At 45.3% G+C, this 22930-nt stretch overlaps 1 protein-coding gene across 2 annotated transcripts in view; it reads right to left on the bottom strand.

The window, feature by feature from the left end:
- Positions 1–2631: 2631 nt before the first annotated feature.
- LOC139264557 (retinol dehydrogenase 12-like) overlaps positions 2632–22930 on the bottom strand; it is a 57554-nt gene continuing 37255 nt past the window's right edge. For both annotated transcript variants that reach the window (XM_070881212.1, XM_070881211.1), the window contains exons 3-7: positions 18246–18401; positions 15874–15978; positions 13396–13605; positions 10483–10675; positions 2632–3307 (exon numbers count right to left, since the gene is read on the bottom strand). In XM_070881212.1, coding sequence (XP_070737313.1) covers positions 3172–3307; positions 10483–10675; positions 13396–13605; positions 15874–15978; positions 18246–18401 — 800 coding nt within the window. In that variant the 3' untranslated portion in view covers positions 2632–3171. The remainder of the gene's footprint in view (positions 3308–10482; positions 10676–13395; positions 13606–15873; positions 15979–18245; positions 18402–22930) is intronic.

The raw sequence follows: 22930 nt of genomic DNA on the forward strand, positions 1-22930 counted from the left end.
TATATTGCCTCTCCTCATTCGTCGTACCAAAATGTATCACTTTGCACTTTTCTGTGTTAAATGAAACTTCACACCATCTGTCACCATCTTTATTAAAACTTGTGACAGTGACAGCCATTGAATGCACACAGACTTGCAAATGTTGTCCTGTGATGAAGAACTCTCATCTATTATGTAAACTCAAATAGACTTAGACCTTTGTTGTGCAAAGGAATGGGGCCCATCATGAAGGGAGACGTTTATCCATGTCTCGCTGGCTGAGCAGAACAGGACTCGGGGAGAAGGACTTGGGGAGAAGAAACAAGTGTAGGCTAGCCTCCCCTTGCCACTCAGACTAGGGAAAGGAAGTGGGAGAGGATATTTTAACAAACAGTGAAGACTTGGCACGGAGGACTCTGCATTTGGAGAAAAACTAGAGACAACAAATATATCTGCCAGCCAGGGGAACAGAAGGTATAAATTGAGCAACCCCACAGACCCATACAGAACAACATCCACTTAATGCTGCTTTTGTAACTGGAAACAAATATGACTACCATGCACACAACATTCATACCTCACTTTCCCTAAACATCAAAAAGGTCTCAAATCATCCAATTAGGCCTAAAAAATATTCTGAGCTACCCCCAAGACAAGATGGGGAGACATGGCACTGATATTAATGGGAAGCTGGGGAGGCCGTATTTGGCCAATGGACCTGGCAAGACCAGGGATGTGGAGGCCCTGCCCATCTCAATATAAAAAAAAGAGCAGAAGGCTCCGGGCATAGATTGCAGCTGTGGGATCAAAGGCTTCTTTGTGTGGGCTAGGGGGAGGAGGGGAAAGAAGTATTCCTGCTCCTCCTGATCCACAACGAGTGCCACAAGAGCAGAACTTTAGCATTTACCCCCTTTGGGAGTATGCAGCTCCTGCCTCGTACCGGGCAGACGCCAGCTTGGGCCTCCCCCTCACTTCTAATTAAATTTAAGTCGCGGCCATGTCTTTAGAATGTTAATTAGGCTCAAAACTGTGTTTTGTGGGAGCCTCAACAATAGCTTGATTTCTGTCTATTAAAATTGAAAGGGCCGGAAATGGGGCAGGTTGCTCAATCCTGATATTTTAACTCTACCACGTCCACCACCCCACCACCCCCGAGGAGGGGGGTGGGTGTTGTAAAAATCATGGCCATGGTATTTTTAAGAGCCACATTACTTAGGCTGGCCAAAGTCATGAGGGATTGGATTTGGCCAAATACTTACCCAACTTTACTCAACCAAATATGGATGGCCATACTTAATGGAAGCACCCTTGCACTCTGGATTAAATAACCCCAAGAGAATATTAAAGTCCCAGGCCAAAGAATTCTAAAACTTGAAAAATTCCATCTCCAAGTTCTTCTGGCGGGCAAGAGATTGCAAATATGCTTCAAGCATCTTCAGTTCTAAAAGTGAGGCACAGCCTTCCAAACACAGGACACAAAGGCCTTCCTACCAACTCCTCTGCACAATTATATATTCCCAGACAAGACGTGTAGAGAACCTATATCTCCCTTTCAGGCCCAGCAGCTCTCTCAATGAGATGAAATAATGATTCCAAGGAACATTCACCTCAAGTACATTCATAATCTGGTACAACAAAGTATGAGACTTACTCTTGAGCACCCACTTGACACAGTCCACTCCCTCCCAAAACCACCTCAGAGAAGAAGAAAGGAGGCTATCACATACATGAAGTAAGCCAACAACAGCAATCTTAAGATGACCCCTAGTAGGTAGACTTCCATACTCCCTGATTAAACTAAACCACAAACCCCGATAAACAAGTTGCTGCAACCTTAGATCCAGAGTTGTTTCCCATACAAGAACAACCACACCAAGCAACTTTAATATATTACAACATATCAACCTACTTCGTATGTAAGTAGAGTATAATCAAAATGTTTCATTGCATATATATATATATATATAAAAATTATAGAAAAAAAAGCACAACATATTATGCAATGAGTATAGCCTCTCAGTAAGTGTTGAATACAGGGGAAGCATAAGCATGCATTAACAATAAGAAGTACTATATTTAATTTAAGTACAAACTGATTATTTTTGTACTGGATTAAAAATTATAAATTTTTTTTAAATGAATATTATAAATCTTATTTGAAGCACGATTTTAGTACATCCAAACAAAAACCTGAATTGCATCCATTAAAAGTTTATCAATGTCATCCACAAGAACAATGGAAAATGCAAGTCTCATCATATTGGCCTTGAAATTTCGGTCGAGCTCTTCCCGCAGGCAAACGACAGAAAAAGAGAAAAAAGATGCGCACTTACCTGTTGCTGCTGCACCCATTGGAACTTCTCGTCACTGCGCGCTGCAGTACCTGCATGTGGGGACGTGCGCAGGCCGGGAGCTGGAGACAGCAGCCAATCAGATGTAGTATAGATTCTCATTCATAGTAATAGGAGTTCTGTAAGTCCGGAACTCCTATTACGATGAATGAGAACCCCCCCCCCCCCAATCACCCAAAACACAATAAAAAATAGAAAATAAACTACATATTGAACATTCATTTAAATTAAAGTTGTTATAAAAAAAAATATTTTCCTGATTTTTTTTTTTTTTTTAAACGTTTTTTTAATTAAGCCGTAAAATAAACTTACCCTACTGGGGAGGGTTTTGAACAATAAAATGTGTTTTTATAACTTTATTTTAAAATGTTTTTGTGTATTTTTAAACACTTGCGCCTGTAAAAGTAGGCTATACGCCTGCTTTTTCAGGTGCAAGATTTTAAAGGACATTTGCTGGGCAAGATATTCGTAAATATCGGAAATCTTGTCCTGCAAGTGTCCTCGCTCCAGATATGCGTTGGATCTGTCAAGCCAGAAACTTGACAGATCGGAAAAGCCAGTTTTCAGCACATGCGCATTGCGCGCTGAAAACCAGCTTTTCCGATGCCTTCCCGGGTCCATAGAAACTTTGTATGGATCTGGAACATTGGAATTTGAGGGCCATTATATATGTACATCTTAAAAGAGAAAGAAAAATTATTTGCATTTCATTGGGAATAAAGTTAATGTGATTGTATTATTCAAATTCAACCTCAATCTTGTGGATCATGAACAGAACAAAGAAATTGAACCGAAAAAAAGTAACTCGTATAATATGCTGTTGAGGGCGAAGGTCAGACTATTATTCATCAAGTTGTGCAGCATGTGTGCAGCATTTGTTCCAATCGATTTCCAGCATTTGGCAGCTTACTTCCCATAATTTCCTCGCCGTTTCATCATCGTAGGCAGCCGGTGAACAGGATGCACGGTCACAATCGCTGGTTTGAAATTTTTTTTTTAAAAAAAGGAAGATGTTGAAATCTCCATTTTATTCATAAATGTGAAACAGCTTCATTACATTTCTTTTACAAGAAAGCACACATCTAGTCCAGATCTAGCTTTTCCTATCTCCTTAAAGGTGATTGCACTATTTAGCTTGGACATTCTACGTGTGGAACTGCACATTCAAACCTTACCTCGTCACTCCATGGCACAGTGGAGTGTGGTATCAACAAGTGTGAAAACATCTGGTTAACCTTCCAAATTTGCCCTTTAGATACACTTTTCCCCATTTATAGCTATCATTGTATTCATCTAAATGGAAATGTTATAGCACTCAAAAGCTATACCAATCTACCCAGTTATAAGAATATATATTGCTTTCTCTTTTATGAAGTGCAGCAGAATAGCATAAAAACAATTGATAAAGCTGAATACCCAATTCATTGCTGGTGTCAATTTTAATTCCTTTTCACCTAATTTAAGAGCAAATCTCTTAAAAATCAATTTCCATTCTCAAATAAAGTTAATTTTGTATTCATGAACCAGCCCCACTGAGTTAGATGACTTACATTAATTAATTAAAAAAAACCAAACAAACAGGTCCTTATCTGTGCATTCAACTGGATAATTATACTTTTCAGGAGTGTCAGAAAAACAATCTTTGACCCCTTTTTGACTATGCACTCCATCTCCTTTCAGCCACTGGCTTGGGCTGACCCAGACTGTGCAAAATATTGGCATGCTGTTCAACTTTCCATAATTTCCTCAAAGAGCTTTATACTCCACATCACACCCAATTACAAAGATTGTCTACTTCCACCTCTGCATACCCCCTCTTATCCATGTTTTTTTTTTAAACACCTCTTTATTTGATTTCTCTAATGACCCACTTGCTGACCTGTCACCTTTCATGTAACTCCAACTTGTTGAAAATTCAGCTGCATGTAACCTGCCCCACACTAAGTACCACTCACCCATCACTCCCGTTCTTGCTGACTAGAATTGGCTCCCCAATGCATCAAATTTAAACTTCTTGTTTTCATCTTTAAATTCCTTCATGCACTTGTCCACTCTTCCCATCTGTGCAACCAGCTCCAGCCTTGCAACCCCTCCTATATACACTTCAGTCCAAATCTCTGGAACTTTGCGAAATTCTCCCCCTCCCATGCGTCCCATCATTTTCGACAAAGCCTTTGGCAACCCACCCTAATCTCGATCTCCCTGTTTAAAACTCTCAGTCTTTGCATTTTGCGCCATCTTCTTCTCAAAACCCATCTTTCCCACCAAGCTTTCAGTCACCTCTCCTAACTCTCTCGCTTGGTGTCCAATCCTTTAATCTGTTGTTTTTCCTTCTTTCCTCCCCCTCACTATGTAAAGCACCTTGGGACTTCTCTACATTGAAAGGCATTATATAAATGCAAATTGTTGTTGAAACCGTAACAGAAATATTTAGCTCGCTGCTATGCCAAATGCCAAGACTGTTAGCATTTTTTTTCAGTTAATACAATTAAAAGATGACAAACCTAATGACATTGAATGGAAATAAAAAGGCAAATATTCTTCTGAAATTACAGTAGATGGTGCAATAAAAATCACTATGTACATACACACATTCCATTCATTTGTAAGTTCAAGTAAAAACTCCCAAAGCTGTAAGGCTGTCTTAATGCTTTTAATTTGCATCTGATGATGTTTTGCACCCATTATGTTGCCATATCTTCAATAATTGGGGCTAGATTTTACACTTTTGTGCAGATCGCCCAAAAATGGGCGTTATTTCCGGCATGGGTAAAAATTTCAGATCACTGGCTTGTCAAAGCCTCTAGTCTCCATTTTTGAAATTGGGCGTTATCGATATGAAATGGGCAGTAGCGTTAAGTCTCTCTGACCTTCTGCCGTAAAGTGTCGCTGTCTTTAGCAATGGCATGGTAATGCTCGATTCCCGCGATTCAGGTCAAGGGTCATCATGACATGCGCAGAAGAGGAGACAGATAGAGAGGATGTGAAGGCGTGTGTGGGTGTGGTGTGGCTGATTTGGGAGGAAGGAGGGAGGGTTTCGAGTTTTAAGTAAATTGAGAAAAATAAATTAGCTATTACCAACAAGATATTTGCCCGAATTTGGTGCCTATAATGGAGGGAGAGTAGGAAGTGACACTGCATGCTGTGGAGACTGATGCTGACGAGAGCAGTGAGCTGGGAGAGGGGCACATTGGATGGCGCAAAAGAGCCAGGAGGTTCTCGGACGAGGCAAATGCCTCCCTCCTGCAGGAGGTCGAGGTACGCTGGGGTGATTTGACCCAGGGAGGGCGTGGGTAGCCCACCCCAAAGGCCTACTAGAAGATATGGGCCGAGATAGCAGAGCTAGTCTCGTCGGCGACCAACGAGGTGCGTGAGGACAACCAATGCCGCAAACGATGGAACGACCTTGTCGGATCCGCGCGAGTAAGTATTACATTTATTTAAATGTACTTATGTATTTATATAATTTGATTTGTAAGAGTCATGAGTGACCATAAACAGATGTGAGGCCTTTCATTTTACCGGGAATGTTGTAGTCAAAGCCTGCGGTCATGGTGTACGTCTTTAGATAAAGAATGATAATTATCATAATAATCATGATTACATCCGTCGGTTATGTGTTGTATCGTCTCTGTGACAGGACCTAGCAATGATATCTCGCAATCATCTCATGCCACGTCGTCCCGTCACCTTTTACAGAAGAAGCTATCGACGATGAGGTCTGTGCAGAGGCAAACAGGTGGGGGGCGGGCCACCAGTTCCCAGCGACATCACTGAGATGGAGGAGCGGGTGCTCACACTCGTGGGGAAGCACCCCCGGATGGCCACGCAAGCATCTGCAGACCCTGAAGTGATGCGACGTGAGTGACGTTTACACCATTGCGTGATGTAAAGTCAATAGATGACACATCCACTGATATCCGAACAATTATATATGATCGATGATTTTAAAAATTGCCCTATAAATAATGCTGGCCTAATGAAAATTATTGCAATGCAGAATGTGTTGATGATCATGAAATGTGATGTCTGTGATGAATTTGTTAGCGGTGGTGCTTTTGTCGTGCATATGCTGTGTGTAGCGCTGGAATCAGCTTGTGACCCTAGCACTTCCTTCTCCTCTAATAACCTCATTTGTGTTTTGTAGCTTTGCCAGCAGCACGGCACCAGGCAAGACCACAGAGGCCAGAAGGTGGGGACGCAGGGCCAGACTCGCCGGACAATCCTACATCTGGTGCTGAGGAGCTCCGATTCTCATCCGTCAATCCGCTGGGTCTATTCTCTACGGATTATAACATGGACTTCAAGGAACCTGCATTGCCACGCTCCAGAAGCCATTCCACCCCAAGGCCATCTAGTGCACCTCCAGTCATTCCTGCCTCAACTCTGGAGGTACCGGCCCCAAGCACCTCGCCACAGTGCACCCCATTTGTTCCCAGGATGGCGCCGACCCCGCAGAGGTTTCGTGGACGCGGCAGGTTTGGTCCATAAGTGCCACATGAGAGCAGAGAGATGGTACAGTTGTCCAGGAGGACTGTAGACATTGGTGACCAGATCCTCGATGCACTGGGGGGTCATATCCCGACAGCTGGCCACCATGGCTGAATACATTCCGCGGATTACGGAGGCCCTGGATGCAATAGCCAGGAACACTGCTGGCACAGGCCTCCCAGTGGTCCCAGAGCGCGGCACTCTACCCGTAGGTTCCGCACCACCACTGCGAACGACAGATGAGAGGCAGGACCAAGATCCTGCTTCTGGATCAGAGAATGTTCCCACCTCGGCACCCCCCCGCTCCCATATCCGTGCAACCACCGCCTCTGCCTTCAGCTCCCCCCAATGATGCATCGCCTGAGGAGCTCTTCGGCCAGGCGCCATGGAGCGAGGAGGGAGGGGAAGGGGTAGAGGTGGGGAGAAGAAAAGTGAGGAGCATGTGCGCAGGTGATGGCTGTGTTCTATCTCCATCTGGGTGTATGCAATTTGTTGTAATGTATGGGAGGAGGGGACCACCCTCCTGCTTTGCCTTTATATTCTGTGTTGCTGGACACGTTGACCATTTGATTGATGTCAGTGGTCGAAAAAGTGGAGTGTTGGCGAGGGTGGGGTGTTTTTGCCAGTGATACTTTTCAGACCAACGGTCGTATAACATTTTTAAAATTCAACATAACCTTGTTGCGCATTGTCTCAGATAGCTGGACTGTTACACATTGGTGATTCCTTAACATTTAAGGGTTAATTAAAACTTAACTTCAATCAACACACTTTAACTGACACCAAGGTGATGCCCACCATTGATGTCTGAGCTGCACATGCACAGCAGTGTGTCAGCATTGTCATTTACAGCAATGTTCTTTCAGGCAAATTGTTCAGTTATGAGCTCCTGACGCAAAAGTCTTGCAACTATGTAGCCACCACGGGCCCTTTCCTGCGGTCTGGAGGGGGTCGTGGGTATGGTTGCATAGCCAGCCTGATTGTCTGGCCCTAGGTCAGCGTCCAGCCCCTCGTCCTCCTCTTCCTCTCTCTCCTGAGGTGGACCATCTGGCAATTCTTGTCCCCTCCTGATAGTCAGATTGTGCAGCATGGAGTACACGACCACAAATTTAGCTACTTGCTCAGGGTTGTAGTGTAGCTCCCCTCCTGAGTGCTCCAGGCATCTAAAGTGTTGCTTAAGCAGAGTTATTGTTTTCTGGACCACATTACATGTGTCTCTGTGGCTCTGGTTGTATCGCTTCTCGGCCTCGGTGTGGGTGTCATGCAGGGGGGTCATCAGCCAGGTGGCTAGGCCATATCGGTTGTCACCAAGTATCCAGCATTGTCCTTGTGGCTGACTCTTAAACATGTCAGAGCCAGCACTCTCACGCAAGATGTGAGCCTCTTCAAAACTGCCCGGACATTTGGCATTCAGTGCCATAATTATCTGGTTGTGGTCGATAACTAGTTGGACCTTCAGGGAATGAAATCCTTTTCTGTTACGAAAAAGCTCCAGGTCCTGAGAAGACGCCCACATGGCGACGTGAGTGCACTGTATTGCTCCCTGCACCTTTGGGTACTTAGCAATGTGGTAGAATGCTCCAGCCCTGTCAGTCTGAGCCTCTGTGGTCATGGGGAAACTGATAAAGTCCATCCTGCGTGCATACAGGCCTCCGTGACCTGTCTAATGCAGCGATGGGTTGCATGGTGAGACAGAGGGGAAATCTCAACCGCATAGGCCCGAAAGAAGCTGGACACGTAGAAAAACAGTGCTGCGGTGACCTTGACCGTCAATGATGTCCTGATGGCAGGCTGCATACCTGGCCTGATGAACTCGCATATTTAATTGATCACCACCTTGTGGAAGCGCAGTCTCCGAAGGTAGGTGTGCTCGGACACGTCGAGGTAAGACCTCTTCTCCCTGTAAGTGCGGGGTGTGTATGGTCTGGATCTCCTCCTCATTCTGGCATGTCTTAAATTGGGCACATAATGATGTGCATTAGACATTGAGCCATTTGCACTCTGCAGCATCTGCGTATTAATCGATGCAGGCTGAGAAATGGCTGGCTCCATTGCAATGAAAGTATGATAGCGATTGATCAGAAGTAATAATTTCCTCACTAAAATACACCTACAGTAAACCCCAATCGTGCAGAGTCTGAAAATATGTCTGTTGAGATGATCACTTCACCCGAGAAGAACTCCAGAGTCAATCCAAACTCCCCCGAAGTTGAAGCAGCCTTTTGAATGAAGCGATATGCGATTTGAAAAATGACGCTCACACCGCTGTGATTCATTCAGAACAGTTCCACTTTTTCTGAGCGGTGTTTTGGGCGAGCGATCTTGTGGGTGAGATGTGTGTGAGTGGTGAAAGTGACGCTGGGCGATATACTGGGCGTTAGTTTCGGCAAATGTGATCTTTACGACAAAATAAAGTGGGTGGTTGGCATTATTGAATCTTGGCATTAATTACTTGCGGAAAGTAACGCTGGGCGATATTATGGGCGTTGGTTTTACCCATTCTGATGATTCCGCCCCAAATAAGTGGGCGGGCGGTATTATTCCAACGAGTCTTAACATTTAACAGGGTATTTAACAATGATATTAACGGAAAAGTCCGAGTTTGTCAATTTCACGGATGACATTGATTGCCAATTATGGGAGTGGGGGGGGGGGGGGGGGGAGAGGCGGGTCACAGCGCAGCCAATGTCGGAGCAGTGAATCACTGACTGCAACTTCAGGATTTCCGCATTTAGATGCACATGCACTAAATTTTGACGTTGCGGTCCGTTTCAGAGGGGTAATGATGGGGAATGCTGGTAGTTTGCAGTCATTACCCACCACAAATTCAGGGCCAATAACTTTAGATTTGGCAAGGTGATGGACATTGGTGCCATTTTTCCTCAAGACTAAATTAATTTGTAGTAAAGTTACTTGTTTAAGGATGTTTTGCATTTTAAAATGTTAGGAGAGCGGGAGAGAGGCACACTTCCAATCTACATAGGATTATACAGGGTTATACAGAATATACTGCAAAGAAACAGGCCTTCGGCCCAAACATGCCGGCGTTTATGCTCCACTCGAGCCTCCCCGCGTCTTTCTTCATCTAACTCTATTAGCATAATCCTCTATTCCCTTCTCCCTCATTTGCTTATCTAGCCTCTCCTTAAATGCATCTATACTATTCGCTTCAACCACTCTCTGTGGTAGTGAGTTTCACATTCTCACCTCAATCTGTATGGGTTTGAGCCACTAGAGGAGTTAGTGGCATTATGGCATTTCAAGATCCTTCACAAACAGGAGAGTCAGGATTTTTACTGGAAAATGTTGTTTCAGTTTGCACGTGACACCAATGTGAGGTCTACTCATTGTTCATAGGTTTATATGTAACCTTCAGGTCTGCTGACCGAGGGCCGTGTGGGTCTTTGTCGTCTGGCGTAGGCACGATGGATCAAAATGGCCTCCTTCTGCGCTGTGAATTTCTATGTTTACTCCTTATGAAGTTCCTATATATATTGAGCTACAGAAATATACTATGTAAAACCATTTTATTAAGATCACCACTTTGTGAGAGAGAGAGAGAAAGTGAGAGAGGGAGATAATGTAAGAGTTATTGGTCATATTGCATTTAAAAATAATTGTTTCCCCTCCAACTGTAACACTGCTTTCTTTCTACTTTTACCTGAAATATTGTCCATTTTCTGACTCCAGTCCTCGAGCCACACTGCAATAAACTGTAGTTTCTGCACCAGATGATGGAGATTTGGTAAAAGGTCGCAGCATTGCCAGCCCAAACCGGGCTACAACATTCAAATGTCTGGATAGATCAGTCCGGACCACGCCAGGGTGCAAACTAAAGACTACCACATCAGTCCCTATTAGAGAAAGTGAAATAATTGCATTTATAATGGGAAATGATGACCAATATACATTCCTGATTGCACTTATATTTGTTACAGATATATACTTGTTGCGAAGAGCTCTTGGTAAATTGATAAGGAGTTGCATTGAGTTTACAGCACAGAGAGGCCTTTCAGCCCGACTGGCCTATGCCGGCTTTTATGCTCCATACGAGCCTACTCCCACCCCTTTTAATCTAACCCCATCAGCATATCCTTCTATTCTTTTCTTCCTCATGTGCTTGTCTAGCTTCTCCTTAAATGCATCTATGCTATTCCTTTCAACTACTCCTTCCGCCCCGTTAGCCCTGCCTAATTCTCCTCATACTTGTGTGTACATTCAACTAATGTTTAAAGGTCTAAGTTACCATTACCCTTTTCTTTTAATTTCCTTACCCTGAACCCTATGATTACTGCCCATCCCCAAGCTGCTCCTCCACAATTCTAGCCAGTGTCCTCACTATTGGTCGTTGCTGCCTTGCCTCTTTCTTTGGTACCTTTGTCCGCACAAGATCCTAGCCAGTCTCACCCCTACCACTCCATAGAGCAAAAGCCATTTTCACAATCTCAAATACAAAGGCCTAGGCTTCTGCACAAAAAGCTCATCCTTGCCTTATGAAAATGGCAAGATCTGACAATCATCGCATGCGTGTGGCTAATTTACTTGCGGCCAAGACTTCTATTGCTCCAGTATTATTCTGGAAGCCAAGGGCAATCCTGAGCACTGCACCAAAAACTGGTTCTCCTCCAATCTCATCGTAACTTCTGATGCCCAATAGAAAAAGTTCATGCACTTGGATAGCTGCACCCCTCCAGTCCTACAGCAGTACCCAACTCCCACCAGCCTGAAAAATTATTTTCACTCCCATTTCGCAGACTCAATTTAAGACCCAATATCTGCTCCCTTGATCCCATCCTGACCCAGCTACCTCTCCTCAGCCTAAATGTTTGCCAACATTTTTAACCTTGCCATCCTCTTCAAAACTACTCCCATCACGTGTATCCTTAAGCAGCCTATCCTCAACTCCTCTTGCCACGTCATGTCCTACTGCCCACCATCTCTCTGAAGATCCGCGAACTTCAAATCCATCTCTCCAACAATTCCAAAATGTTTTGGGATTTCTTAGCCAACAGGATGGTACTGGAGAATTGGAGAACCTTAATTAACTTCAAACCTACCTCTCCAATAACTCATTTTTAGAGCACCCTATTCAATTCGGTACGGAGTTGTGGCCCATCCAATTTTTAATGGCTGCCCATTGCCCATCAGATTGACTTCAAAACCGCCTCTTCAAATTTATCCACAACCTCATTTCACTCTCTTCAGTGAATTTCTTGAATACTGCTGCCGAACATGCACCCTCCACTCTTGTGACTCTAGCCTACTTTTGGTTTCCTCTCAACTATTGTTGCAGAGCTTCAGCTAGCATTTTCCTGCACTCAAACTGCCGTCCTTAACTTCTTGACCTTACTATCTGTCTCCCTTGCCTGAACTATGTGCTTTAACTCAGACATCAGAACATGCACCATACATTGTTTTTAACACCTTATGGCCACACAGTGAAATTACCAATTTTAATAGTGATTATTACAGCATATTTATATCATGCAAAACATACCCAAGAACAGAGTTTAAACAGCTCATTTTGGTGCTCAGTAACCTTGCACACAGAATGAAGACATACTTTCTGGGCTATACTTAAACACAGGTGCCAGACATTATCAGATAGTATTCTAATGCATTGCATCACTGATTCCTTGTCCAACTCACGAGGACTTTCTGTAAATGCACTATTTAAACAGAAAGATTCTATCTTGAACCAATAAGTAGAAAATATGAGAGTAACGCATTTCATATTAGAGTGGACAAATAGATTGGATTAAGTCAAAAATGGCAAAAAGTCTTAAGAATTCCTAATCATTTTACATCAGAGTATTATATTTTAACCATATGCACACAGTTGTGAATTGGTGACCCAAACCATGAATCCATTCCTTGGCAACACAATCAAATAAATAAAATGTTCAATTTTTGATTAGATTTTGTTTTTCCTGTACTGTAGCATGCTTTGAGCAAACCCTGCACCATATGTTAGTATAGGTTGAACCTCTCTTATCCAGAACCCTCGGGACCTGGCCTGTTCTGGATAGGGGATTTTTCTGGAGGGGTGGTCACTTTAAATTGGATGGTACAGGTACTGAGCAAGGGGATAGCGGGGCTGGCTGGCTTGGGGCTGGGAGTGCGGCAGAGATATCGCGGGGTCAGGCCAGCGATTGCAGGAGTCGGCAGCGAGGATGGACTTCAATTTGTTCATGTTGGAGTTCTGCACATGCACCACCCGGTGGCCGGGAATGGTTCCGGACGAGGGATGGTTCCAGATAAGGGAGTTCTGGATAAGGGCGGTTCAATCTGTACAGTGCATTGAAACAGTGATATGAAACAGGGCTTTTGTATCAACAAATAAAAGGGATGTATCGGAAAAATACAATTTAAATGCCATAAAACAAAAACTGTGCGATGCGGTTTCTCAAAAGCAGACTTTTGTAAAATTGGCATATTTTGGTAAATAGTGCATAAATGCAATTTTAAGGGATATTGATTTTTTTTGCAACTAAGCATAATGCTCACAAATAAATTCATGCTCCATTCATGCAATTCAGTGATTTCTTATTGACTACTTTAAACTTGGTTTTACCTTCGAGTTTTCGAGCCAGTTCCCTTGTAAACACAATATTGGCTAGTTTGCTCTGTGCATAGGCTTTCATGGAATTGTAGTTCTTCTCACTATTTAAGTCTTCAAAGTTAATGGTTCCCATTTTGTGTGCAGTAGAGGAGACGTTGATGATTCGAGCAGGACTAGACCGTTTTATCAAATCAATCAGTAAACAGGTTAATAAAAAGTGACCTGTTAAAAAAATGCATTCATACAGTTTCACTATTTTGAAAGAACTTGGGAAGTCGATATGCAAACTAATGTAGCAATTTGGAGCTTCCAGGTTCTCAATCATCCCTTTCCCCAACAACATACGTAGGTACTTTGCACTTTGAGTCTGGAATACATTTTTTTTTTAGGAATGGGCACATTTATTTCCCACCCACTTCCAACTTTCTGGTCAGAAGAGCAGTTCATATGATTGCGATTGCTTTAATCCCACTACAGAAACCGAAAGCCAAACGTTTTTACTAATACTATTCAGGCTTTACGACAACAAGATGAAACTGGAATAAAATCAGATCCTTTGAAAAGGAAATAGAAAAAAGGCCATCCTTAAACACTTTGGGGCCGAAACTGACCCGTCCCTGGGTTTTAAATCGTATTGACTGCTAAACAAATGTTATAGGCTTGAAAAATTGATTTTACTTTTGGGCAGTGTGAAATTTATCCATTTTAATAAAACTTAAATATTTAAGAAACTTTAAAAAGCTTGTTACCACCGGAAATCGGCGGCCAAGCTGCGGAGTGCAATGGCCATCGATTTTTCGTGTCATGGCCACCATTTTGAAAATTCTACACCTGCGGTATCCCGGTGGTAACTTGCTCCCCTCCATATCGCTCCGCTGCTGCCGATCTGTCCTAAGTGCATCATCAGAGCACGCATCACTGATGTTCCCCCCAGCCCCCCCACCCCCGATGGTGAAATTCTGCCGAAAAAAATCTTGCTCATGCCGTGTGGTGCCAAAAGTAGCTTTTTGTGCCGGTGTACTGAGCTTGGAGTCCTTCTAGAACGGCGGTGTGGCTCCCATTAAAGGGGAAGACCTACTGCCGCTGCCGCCATGTTTTTTTTTGTCAGCCATCTGCCATGTCGGGCTGACAATTATGCCCCCGTGTTAGGCCGGGCCGCCAACAGGGTGCCAGGCCACTGGCCCGGCCGAAACCCTCCCTGGTGGCCCAGTGGACCGAACTTTAAAAAAAAAATATCGCACGGGCTCTCCCCTTTAAGTGAAGGGGAGACCCGTGGTGACGCGATGCGTGATGACGTCATCAGCGCTATGCTGATGACTGACTGCGGCGGCCACTACACCCGCCCCCAACTTCCACCTCTCTAGACTGTGAACTTCTGCTTACCGCTGCGCTTCCACCCCCATTATGACCGACTTCCAGTCCGCTGAAATAAAAATGCCAAAGAGCAGAATTTCACTCTAGAGGCCACCGCATCGGTAAAAACAACAGAAACAGGTTCGGTGCGCCCGTTTCCAGCGATGGGCAATTTCGGCCCCTTTTGCCTTTACAAAATGCAGCGTCTACCACTCCTTGACATGTAAAGGTAATGGCTTGGAATTTGCGGTCCAGATGATAGTAAACTGACAACGTATGCCATTGTTCCGCCTTTGAAACTGACCACAATGTTGGGATTTTTGGCAAATTCTGAACTAGTGGTCTGTCATTCACTACTCCGACACCAGCTACGCTGTGCCCCCACCACCATCCCGCAAAGAGCAGGCAATCAGCGTAATCACTTAAATCCGGGAAACGGACAAAAACGTCAGCTCTGCGCAGTAATTACACGGTTAAATTAAAAGTTAGACCCAAAGGGTAACTGGGGTTTTAAATCCTATTGACTGCTAAACAAATGTTATAGGCTTGAAAAATTGATTTTACTTTTGTGCAGTGTGAAATTTATCCATTTTAATAAAAATTGAAATATTTAAGAAACTTTAAAAAGAATGTTCTTTTAAAGTTTGTTCATCTTTATTTCAGATTTGCCCTTTTCCCCATGAGAGCGCCCCAATCTTTGTTGTGCCCTCTCTAACATTTTTAAAAAGTTAGAATTTTAAGAGCTTACTTACTTCCTTGTTTGCTGTCTGTGCGAATTCTGTGTTTTGATTGGCTGCTTAGACAGCTTGTTGACGTCACAGCAGCATTGCTCCACTATCCCACTATACCACATTGACTTGAATTCAATGTCGGAAAATCCAAACTTCGACACAAAGTTCATATCTTTGTGTGAAGCTTACTTTGGGGCCAGCGGCAAACGCCTTAGCTTCGCCATTGACCACAAATTCCCGGCCATTAACACTACAATCCAAATTTGCACTCCTATGAAGGAGATTTAAAAGATGGAAATAATTACAAACACGCCAAAGTTTACAATAAAGACATCTGAAAATTATTTATTTGATGCATCATAGACAACTTTATAAAACCAGTATGATTTTCTATACTTTGACTCACCTAAATGATTGACCCCAAATTGCAGCTCAAACCCATCTACCGTTTTGGAGTAAGGGCACATCATGACTCCAGCATTGTTGATCAGAATGTTAACCTGCTGCTGTTCTGAGAGACACACAGAGAAAATCTCGTCAAAATCTACTGTAATATCTTGCAGAATTTAACATTAATCCACTGATTATTGTAATGGAAAACTTTATTCAATATTGCTTATTTTTAAAGAGTGTAAAGTATTTTGAAAAATGCACTCTTGTAGTCACAACATTTTTGATCCAACTCAAAAGCATGCACGTGAAAAAATGCAATGTGAAATTATAATTTCTAAACTGTCCTAAATGATGTTGGTGATGTATTTTACACCCATACACAATTAACTAGAAAGTACCTATTTGGTCTGAAGTGTGCTTTGAAGGTTACTCTGTGGTTTAGAGGGGCTAATGTTGCTTGTGTGACAGTTGCTTGTAGAGGAGCATAGTCAAGTCAGAATTGATGCATAGGAGTCGTCAATACAGGTGCGGCGTCCAAAATCCGGACTTCCGGAATGTTCCGGTATCTGTACACCAGACCGATCCGTGGCGGGGTCATCCAGAAACCGTAAAAATGTTCCAAATCCGGACTCCCCCGGCCTCGGCAGTCCGACCTCACCCCAGCCCGCCCTCGCCCCGGCCCTCGGCGGCCCGACCTCGCCCCGGCCCTCGGCGGCCCGACCTCGCCCCGGCCCTCGGCGGCCCGACCTCGCTCCGGCCCTCGGCGGCCTGACCTCGCTCTGGTCCTCGGCGGCCCGACCTTGCCCCGGCCCCCGGCGGCCCGACCTTGCCCCGGCCCCCGGCGGCCCGACCTTGCCCCGGCCCTCGGCGGCCCGACCTTGCCCCGGCCCCCGGCGGCCCGACCTTGCCCCGGCCCTCGGCGGCCCGACCTCGCTCCTGCCCTCGGCGGCCCGACCTCGCTCTGGTCCCCGGCGGCCCGACCTCGCCCACCCGACCTCGCTCCTGCCCTCGCCCGCCCGACCTCGCTCCTGCCCTCGGCAACCCGACCTCGCTCCTGCCCTCGGCGGCCCGACCTTGCCCCGGCCCCCGGCGGCCCGCCCTCGCTCCTGTCCTCGGCAACCCGACCTCGCCCCGGTCCTCGGTGGCCCGACCTCGCCCACCCGACCTCGCTCCTGCCCTCGGCGGCCCGACCTCGCTCTGGTCCTCGGCGGCCCGACCTCGCCCACCCGACCTCGCTCCCGCCCTCGGCGGCCCGACCTCCGGCTCCCTCCTCCCCCTTACCTCGGCAGGCCGTCCTCGCCCCCTTACCCCGGCTGCCCGACCCTACCTACCTCGGCCCAGGCAAAGACGTTCCAAAATCCAGAACTACCCGGAATCCGGAACGGCCTCGGTCCCGAGGTTTCCGTATTTCGGACGCTCAACCTGTAATGGGCAATGCTACTGAATAAAGTCAATATCTCATGACACATTCTTGATTACTAAATGTTCCCAGGAGTTTGAGCACCAAAACTGAGTACCATCAAAAACTGAAAGTAATTTTTTTCCCCAGTCATGTTGGTAATTCATTTTACAGATATACATAATTAATTAATGAAGAGACAATTCTAGTTGGTCGAGAGTGTGTTTTGTGAAAAGTATGATACACAAACCTACCTCACTAAAGTCTAATTAAATCCCAATCATCCGAAATAAGATTTACTTAATGGCCACCTTCTTCCTGTGATTTCTATGGTGCCTATGGTCAATATCAACTAGAGCATGGGTGTGGGGGGGTGGTGGCTGGGTGGAAGGGGGCAGTGTCGGCTCCACCATCATGCAGAACCTGCTGGTAGCTGTATCTGGGCCAGAAGAGGCCCAGTAGGTAAGCTTTAAATTGATTTTTCGGGTTTTCTCGTGGGCCACGAGTACTCTACCAGGTCTCACAAGGAAGCCTAGTGCCTGGCTTAAAGCGGGCTAATGCCCCCCACCGCCCCGCCCCCCCCCCCCACATGATTGTTTACACTGGCCCAGTCACCACTCCCCCGCCTCCCTAACTACGACTGGCAAATCCCCAAACCATGCTAACTGTCAGGGACCCAACACTCGCTTGTGCTACTGCCTGTCGGCCAGGTTGTCAATCTGGCTGGCTGAGACCTGCCATTGAGATCCACAGGGCCTCCACATCCCTGGCTTTGCCAGATTCGACAGCCACGCCCACACCCAGCCTGCAAATATCAAGGCCTGTGATTCTAGGAGGATGGTGTCCCATTTGTAATGCTACAAAATATTCTGTTCATTCTTTTAATTGCGCATGTTTGCGACCTGCCCTTTCTGGGGGATTTTCATAAAACAATACACCAAGATAAAATGAGACTGTGTTACAGTTTGAAACATAGGACAGCATACCATCATTGATCTGTGCAGCAAACTCCCGAATAGATTTGGTGTCGGCTAAATCCAACTTCTTCACCACTATATTAGGATTTCCGGATTCCTCTATTATTTCTTTAGCTGCTACATCACCTTTTTCTGTGTCTCTGCATGCTATGATAATCAGGGCTCCTGTGTGCACGAGAACATACAATACAAGGGTAAGAATTTAAAAAAAAAACATGACTATTGAACTTAGGACCCCCACAGCTATCATCACTTCCTGATTCGGTGAAAAATTTGTATTCTCGTTTGATCCAATTTTAAAAATTTTATTCAAAAGGTAAACAAGTACAACAAAACAATTACAAATCTAAATTTTAAAAAGCAGAAATAAGATCCTACCTTCAATGGACTCGATATAAACTCTCATCTGGCAAAAAACCATACCAACTAACATTTGTGCTCTCAGCCCCTAAGCTACTTGACTTTATGACTGGCAGAAAAAAAGGTCGAGCTCCAAATTTCCATCCTCCTCCCCGCCTAGAATAGAGGGATTTGAGGGGAGGGGGGCTCTTCTTTCTAAATTTTGAAGCTACACACGGATTCAGACAAATAGAAAAGCTAGGCAAATGAGGGAAGAAAAACATCTGGAAAACTAAAAGATGGGACTTCATCTCCACAAGGACTGCATGGTGATCATTGCTATCAAAACGGTCATGGACACATGCATCTGCGACAGATAGATTGGTGAGGACGAGGTCAAGTAGGTTTTTCCCTCGTGTTGGTTCTCTCACTGCCTGTCACAGACCCAGTCTGGCAGCTGTGTCCTTCAGGACTTAGCCAGCTCGGTTAGTAGTGGTGCTATCGAGCCGCTCTTGGTAATGGACATTGAAGTCCCCCACACAGAGTACATTCTGTGCCTTTGCTATCCTCTGTGCTTCTTCCAAGTGGTGCTCAACATGCAGGAGTATTGATTAATCAGCTAAGGGAGGGCGGTAGGTGGTAATCAGGAGGAGGTTTCCTTGTTCATGCTTGACCTGAACCATGAGACCTCATGGGGTCCGGAGTCAATGTTGAGAACTCCCAGGGCCGCTCCCTCCCAACTGTAAACCACAGTGCCACAACCTCTGATGGGTCGAACCTGCTGGTTGGACAGGACGTGTGATGGAGTTGTCTGGAACATTGGCTGAAAGGTGTGAATATGTCAGGCTGTTGCTTGACTAGTGTGTGGGACAGCTCTCCCAATTTTGGCACAAGTACCCAGATGTTAGTGAGGAGGACTTTGCCAGGTTAACTAGGCTGAGTATGCCATTGTTGTATCCGAAGTCAGTGCCTCGGTGGTCAGTCTGGTTTTATTTTATTTTTTTATTTTTTGGAGCAGTTTTGTACAACCATGTGGCTTGCTGGCATTTCAGAGGGCAGTTAAACGTCACCCAAATTGTTGTGTGTCTGGAGTCACATAGGACAGACCAGGTAAGAATGGCAGATTAGTGAACCAGATAGGTTTTTACGACAAATCAATTTTCATGGTCACTATTACTATTACTTTAAAAAAACTTCCAGATTGGGATTTGAACTCATGTCTATGAATCATTAATCCAGACCTCTGGATTACTCATCCAGTAACATAACCGCTGTGCTACCATTCCCCCTAATTTTGGCCCATTAAGAGTTAAGACCATTTGGTTTACACCCTACTTCCGTCACATTTGGGTGTTAATTTCAACCTTTACTGTAAGCAGTAAAAGCATATGTAACATTATACTTACCTGCCAGTCCTGCGGAAGCTAGGTCGTGTGGTGCACCACAATGCCACCCACAGAGACAGAGAACACACAGAAATGACCAGAAGATGAAACATGGGAGAAGAGATAGAGAACAGAAAAGACTGTGAAAGGACCAGAAGATGCGATGGGGAGAAGAGATAGTGATCAACAGATAGCAGAACAAAGAAGACTGAGAACGGACCAGAAAGTGTGAAGAAAAAGAGACACAAAATCATAAAGGTAATAGAGGCATCGAAGACAAAGATTCCTTTGTACTCACCATGAACAATGCCATAGGACCTTCACTAGTGCAGAAGTACTGACAAATAAAGCATGTGCAAGATACACGCACAAATATTTTTAAAAAGTGAATCAATTCGGGCGCATCAACCATTGATGCATTTTTACATGTAGAATATTTATTGGATTTGATTATTCGTTCGAATAAATTAGATAATTAATGGTTTACTTGCCTAACTTTATAACAGCATGATGCAAAATTAAACAAACATTCAAAAATGATCTTTCTTGGCATGCACAATAGGAAAAACAAAATGCTGTATCAAGTAAAGAGCAGCTGGTAAGGAGCACGGTTCTGATGAAAGGGCATTAAGTTGAAACATTAACCCAGTTTCTTTCCACAGATGCTGCCTCACCTGCTGAAGATTTCCAACATTTTCGGTTTTCATTAAAGAACAGCTGGATACTGCCAAGGTGAATTAATGCTCGATCTTTGAACTATTGTCTGGTTAGAAATTATTCAACTACTTTCCTCAATAGAACAGGGTAGACCAGATATTAAAAGATATGTAGAGATTATAAGAAATTAGCGCAAATAGCTAGAGATAGGGGGTGGGGGAAGGGAAGTGAGAGGACCTTGCAAAACGCTAAACACCTTCACAACATTAAAGAAGAATAAGTACATTTAAAGCACAAAAATAAGCATTCAATAATAAAAAATACAAGGAAGCTGAGAGGACTTGCACCTAGCACTAAGACTTACAAAGCACTAAACAACTAGATTAAAAATGGATTGGTAAACTAGCAAATACATTATAGCAAGTCCTGTAAATAAGAGTTTTCCGAAGGATATTTTGATGAGCAGGTTTATTCTATCCACTAAAGCACAGTGTGTTTTATTTCCTTGCAGAATGTTTTATATGGAATTCTTGTACCAACAAAGGCACCTTTATCGAAAGGTTATAAGAATGTTTTATATGACATTTAAACTATTTATTTTTTTAGAATGTTACACTCTAAATCTCTGTGTTTGTTGTTTGTCTTGCTTGGTCTTTAGTTCCAGTCTGACAGGCTTTGCTGTTGGATTTGGCTTAAACTACCTCTCCCAAGATCTAACAATAAAGCTTTGTTTTATAAAATATTTGCTGTATATGAGCGGATGCAGCTTCTGGTTTGTAATGTTAAAAAAAAAATGTTCATGGGGAGGGGAATTTAATTTATCCAGAGCAATGTAACTTTTCTTCTTAAATGTGAAGCCGTTGAGATAGATTTACATATTTATGATCTAGATTAGCTTTATTCCAATTGCATTTTTAACTCATCAATTATCTGAAAATATTATAGCCCAATATTATGACTTGCTTGATTTGGGGATTTTATTTTGGACTGAGCATTTATGTTAGACAAAATTATGCACATTCAAGAACTACGTACTCTAGCAACTGTGCCAGAAGATTTCTGCCAGCATGCTGATAAAACCCCTTAATGGCCAACCTTCAAGTACTTTGCAATATGTCAACATAATTTAAATTTTACTTACAAATACAGATATTCTGGTAGCTAATCTGGCCGCCGATGAGGGAGCCCATTCGGCCAGGGCTAGGGGCGGCGTGCTTCAAGCCCCTCCCACACAGCCTGCAGAGCACACGCAGAGACTGTGGGGGCGAGAAGCTACTGCACATGCGCGCACACTCTAGCACACATGTGCAGAGGTCCCGGCACTGTTTTCAGCGCCGGGACCTGGCTCTGGCTCCGCGCACGCCCCCCCCCCCCACCCACACCCCCCACTGCTTGTGCTGTGCCACGCCTGCAACATTTCAAGGAGTGGGGAGAATTCCTAGGGAAGTTTTCGCTGCTGTTTTTAGTGTAGAAAGTCGGCGCACTTTAACCATGGGGACAAACTTAGGCCCTATGGGCCCAAGTTTCAGGCCGCGCCTAAAACGGCACAGCCCGGATCTGGACGCTCGTTTTTCGCGCCACAAAGTGCGCCTAAAAAAAACTCACCAATTCCCCAGCTCCCTGCAGGTCCTCTGGGGCTGGGCACAGCGCAGCACAAGCTGTGGGGGGGGCGGAGCCAGGTCCCTGCGCTGAAAACAGTGCTGGGACCTCTGCACATGCGCGCTACAGTGGGCGCGCATGTGCAGTAGCTCCAAGAGGCCAAAACTGGGTGGGAGGGGCCCGAAGCACGCAGCCCCTAGCCCTGGCCGAATGGCCTCACTGGGGCTGCGTGGATAAGGCTCACCTCCTATCCGACCGGACCCGACCCCCAATTTGACTCCCGCTCCCCGGACCGGACCTGACCCCTGCTCTCCCCAGCCTCCCCCCCCCCGCCACCGCCCTGGCGACCCGACCTCCGCGGCTCCCCCCTGCGCCCCGACCACCGCTCCCCCCCACCCGGATCCGACCTCCGCTCCCCACACCCCAAGACTCTTTTTCCCCCGCCGACCCGACCTCCGCGACTCCCGACCCCCCCCCGCAACCCCCCCCCCGATATCCGCGAACCCCCCCCCCCCCCCCGAGCTCCGCGACCCCCCCCCGATCTCCGCGAACCCCCCGGACCCGAGACCCGACGCCACCTACCTGTAAATCCAGCCCGAAGTCTTGGGCCCGGCCGTTGAGCCTCCTTCCCTCCCCTCCCCCCCTGCTCTCTCCTCCTTCCCATCTCTCTCCTCCCTGCCCCCTCCTCTCTCCTTCTCCCCTCCCCCCCTCGCC

This window comes from Pristiophorus japonicus, chromosome 5 (genome assembly GCF_044704955.1).
Source record: "Pristiophorus japonicus isolate sPriJap1 chromosome 5, sPriJap1.hap1, whole genome shotgun sequence".
In the NCBI taxonomy this organism is placed as follows: Eukaryota; Metazoa; Chordata; class Chondrichthyes; family Pristiophoridae; genus Pristiophorus; species Pristiophorus japonicus.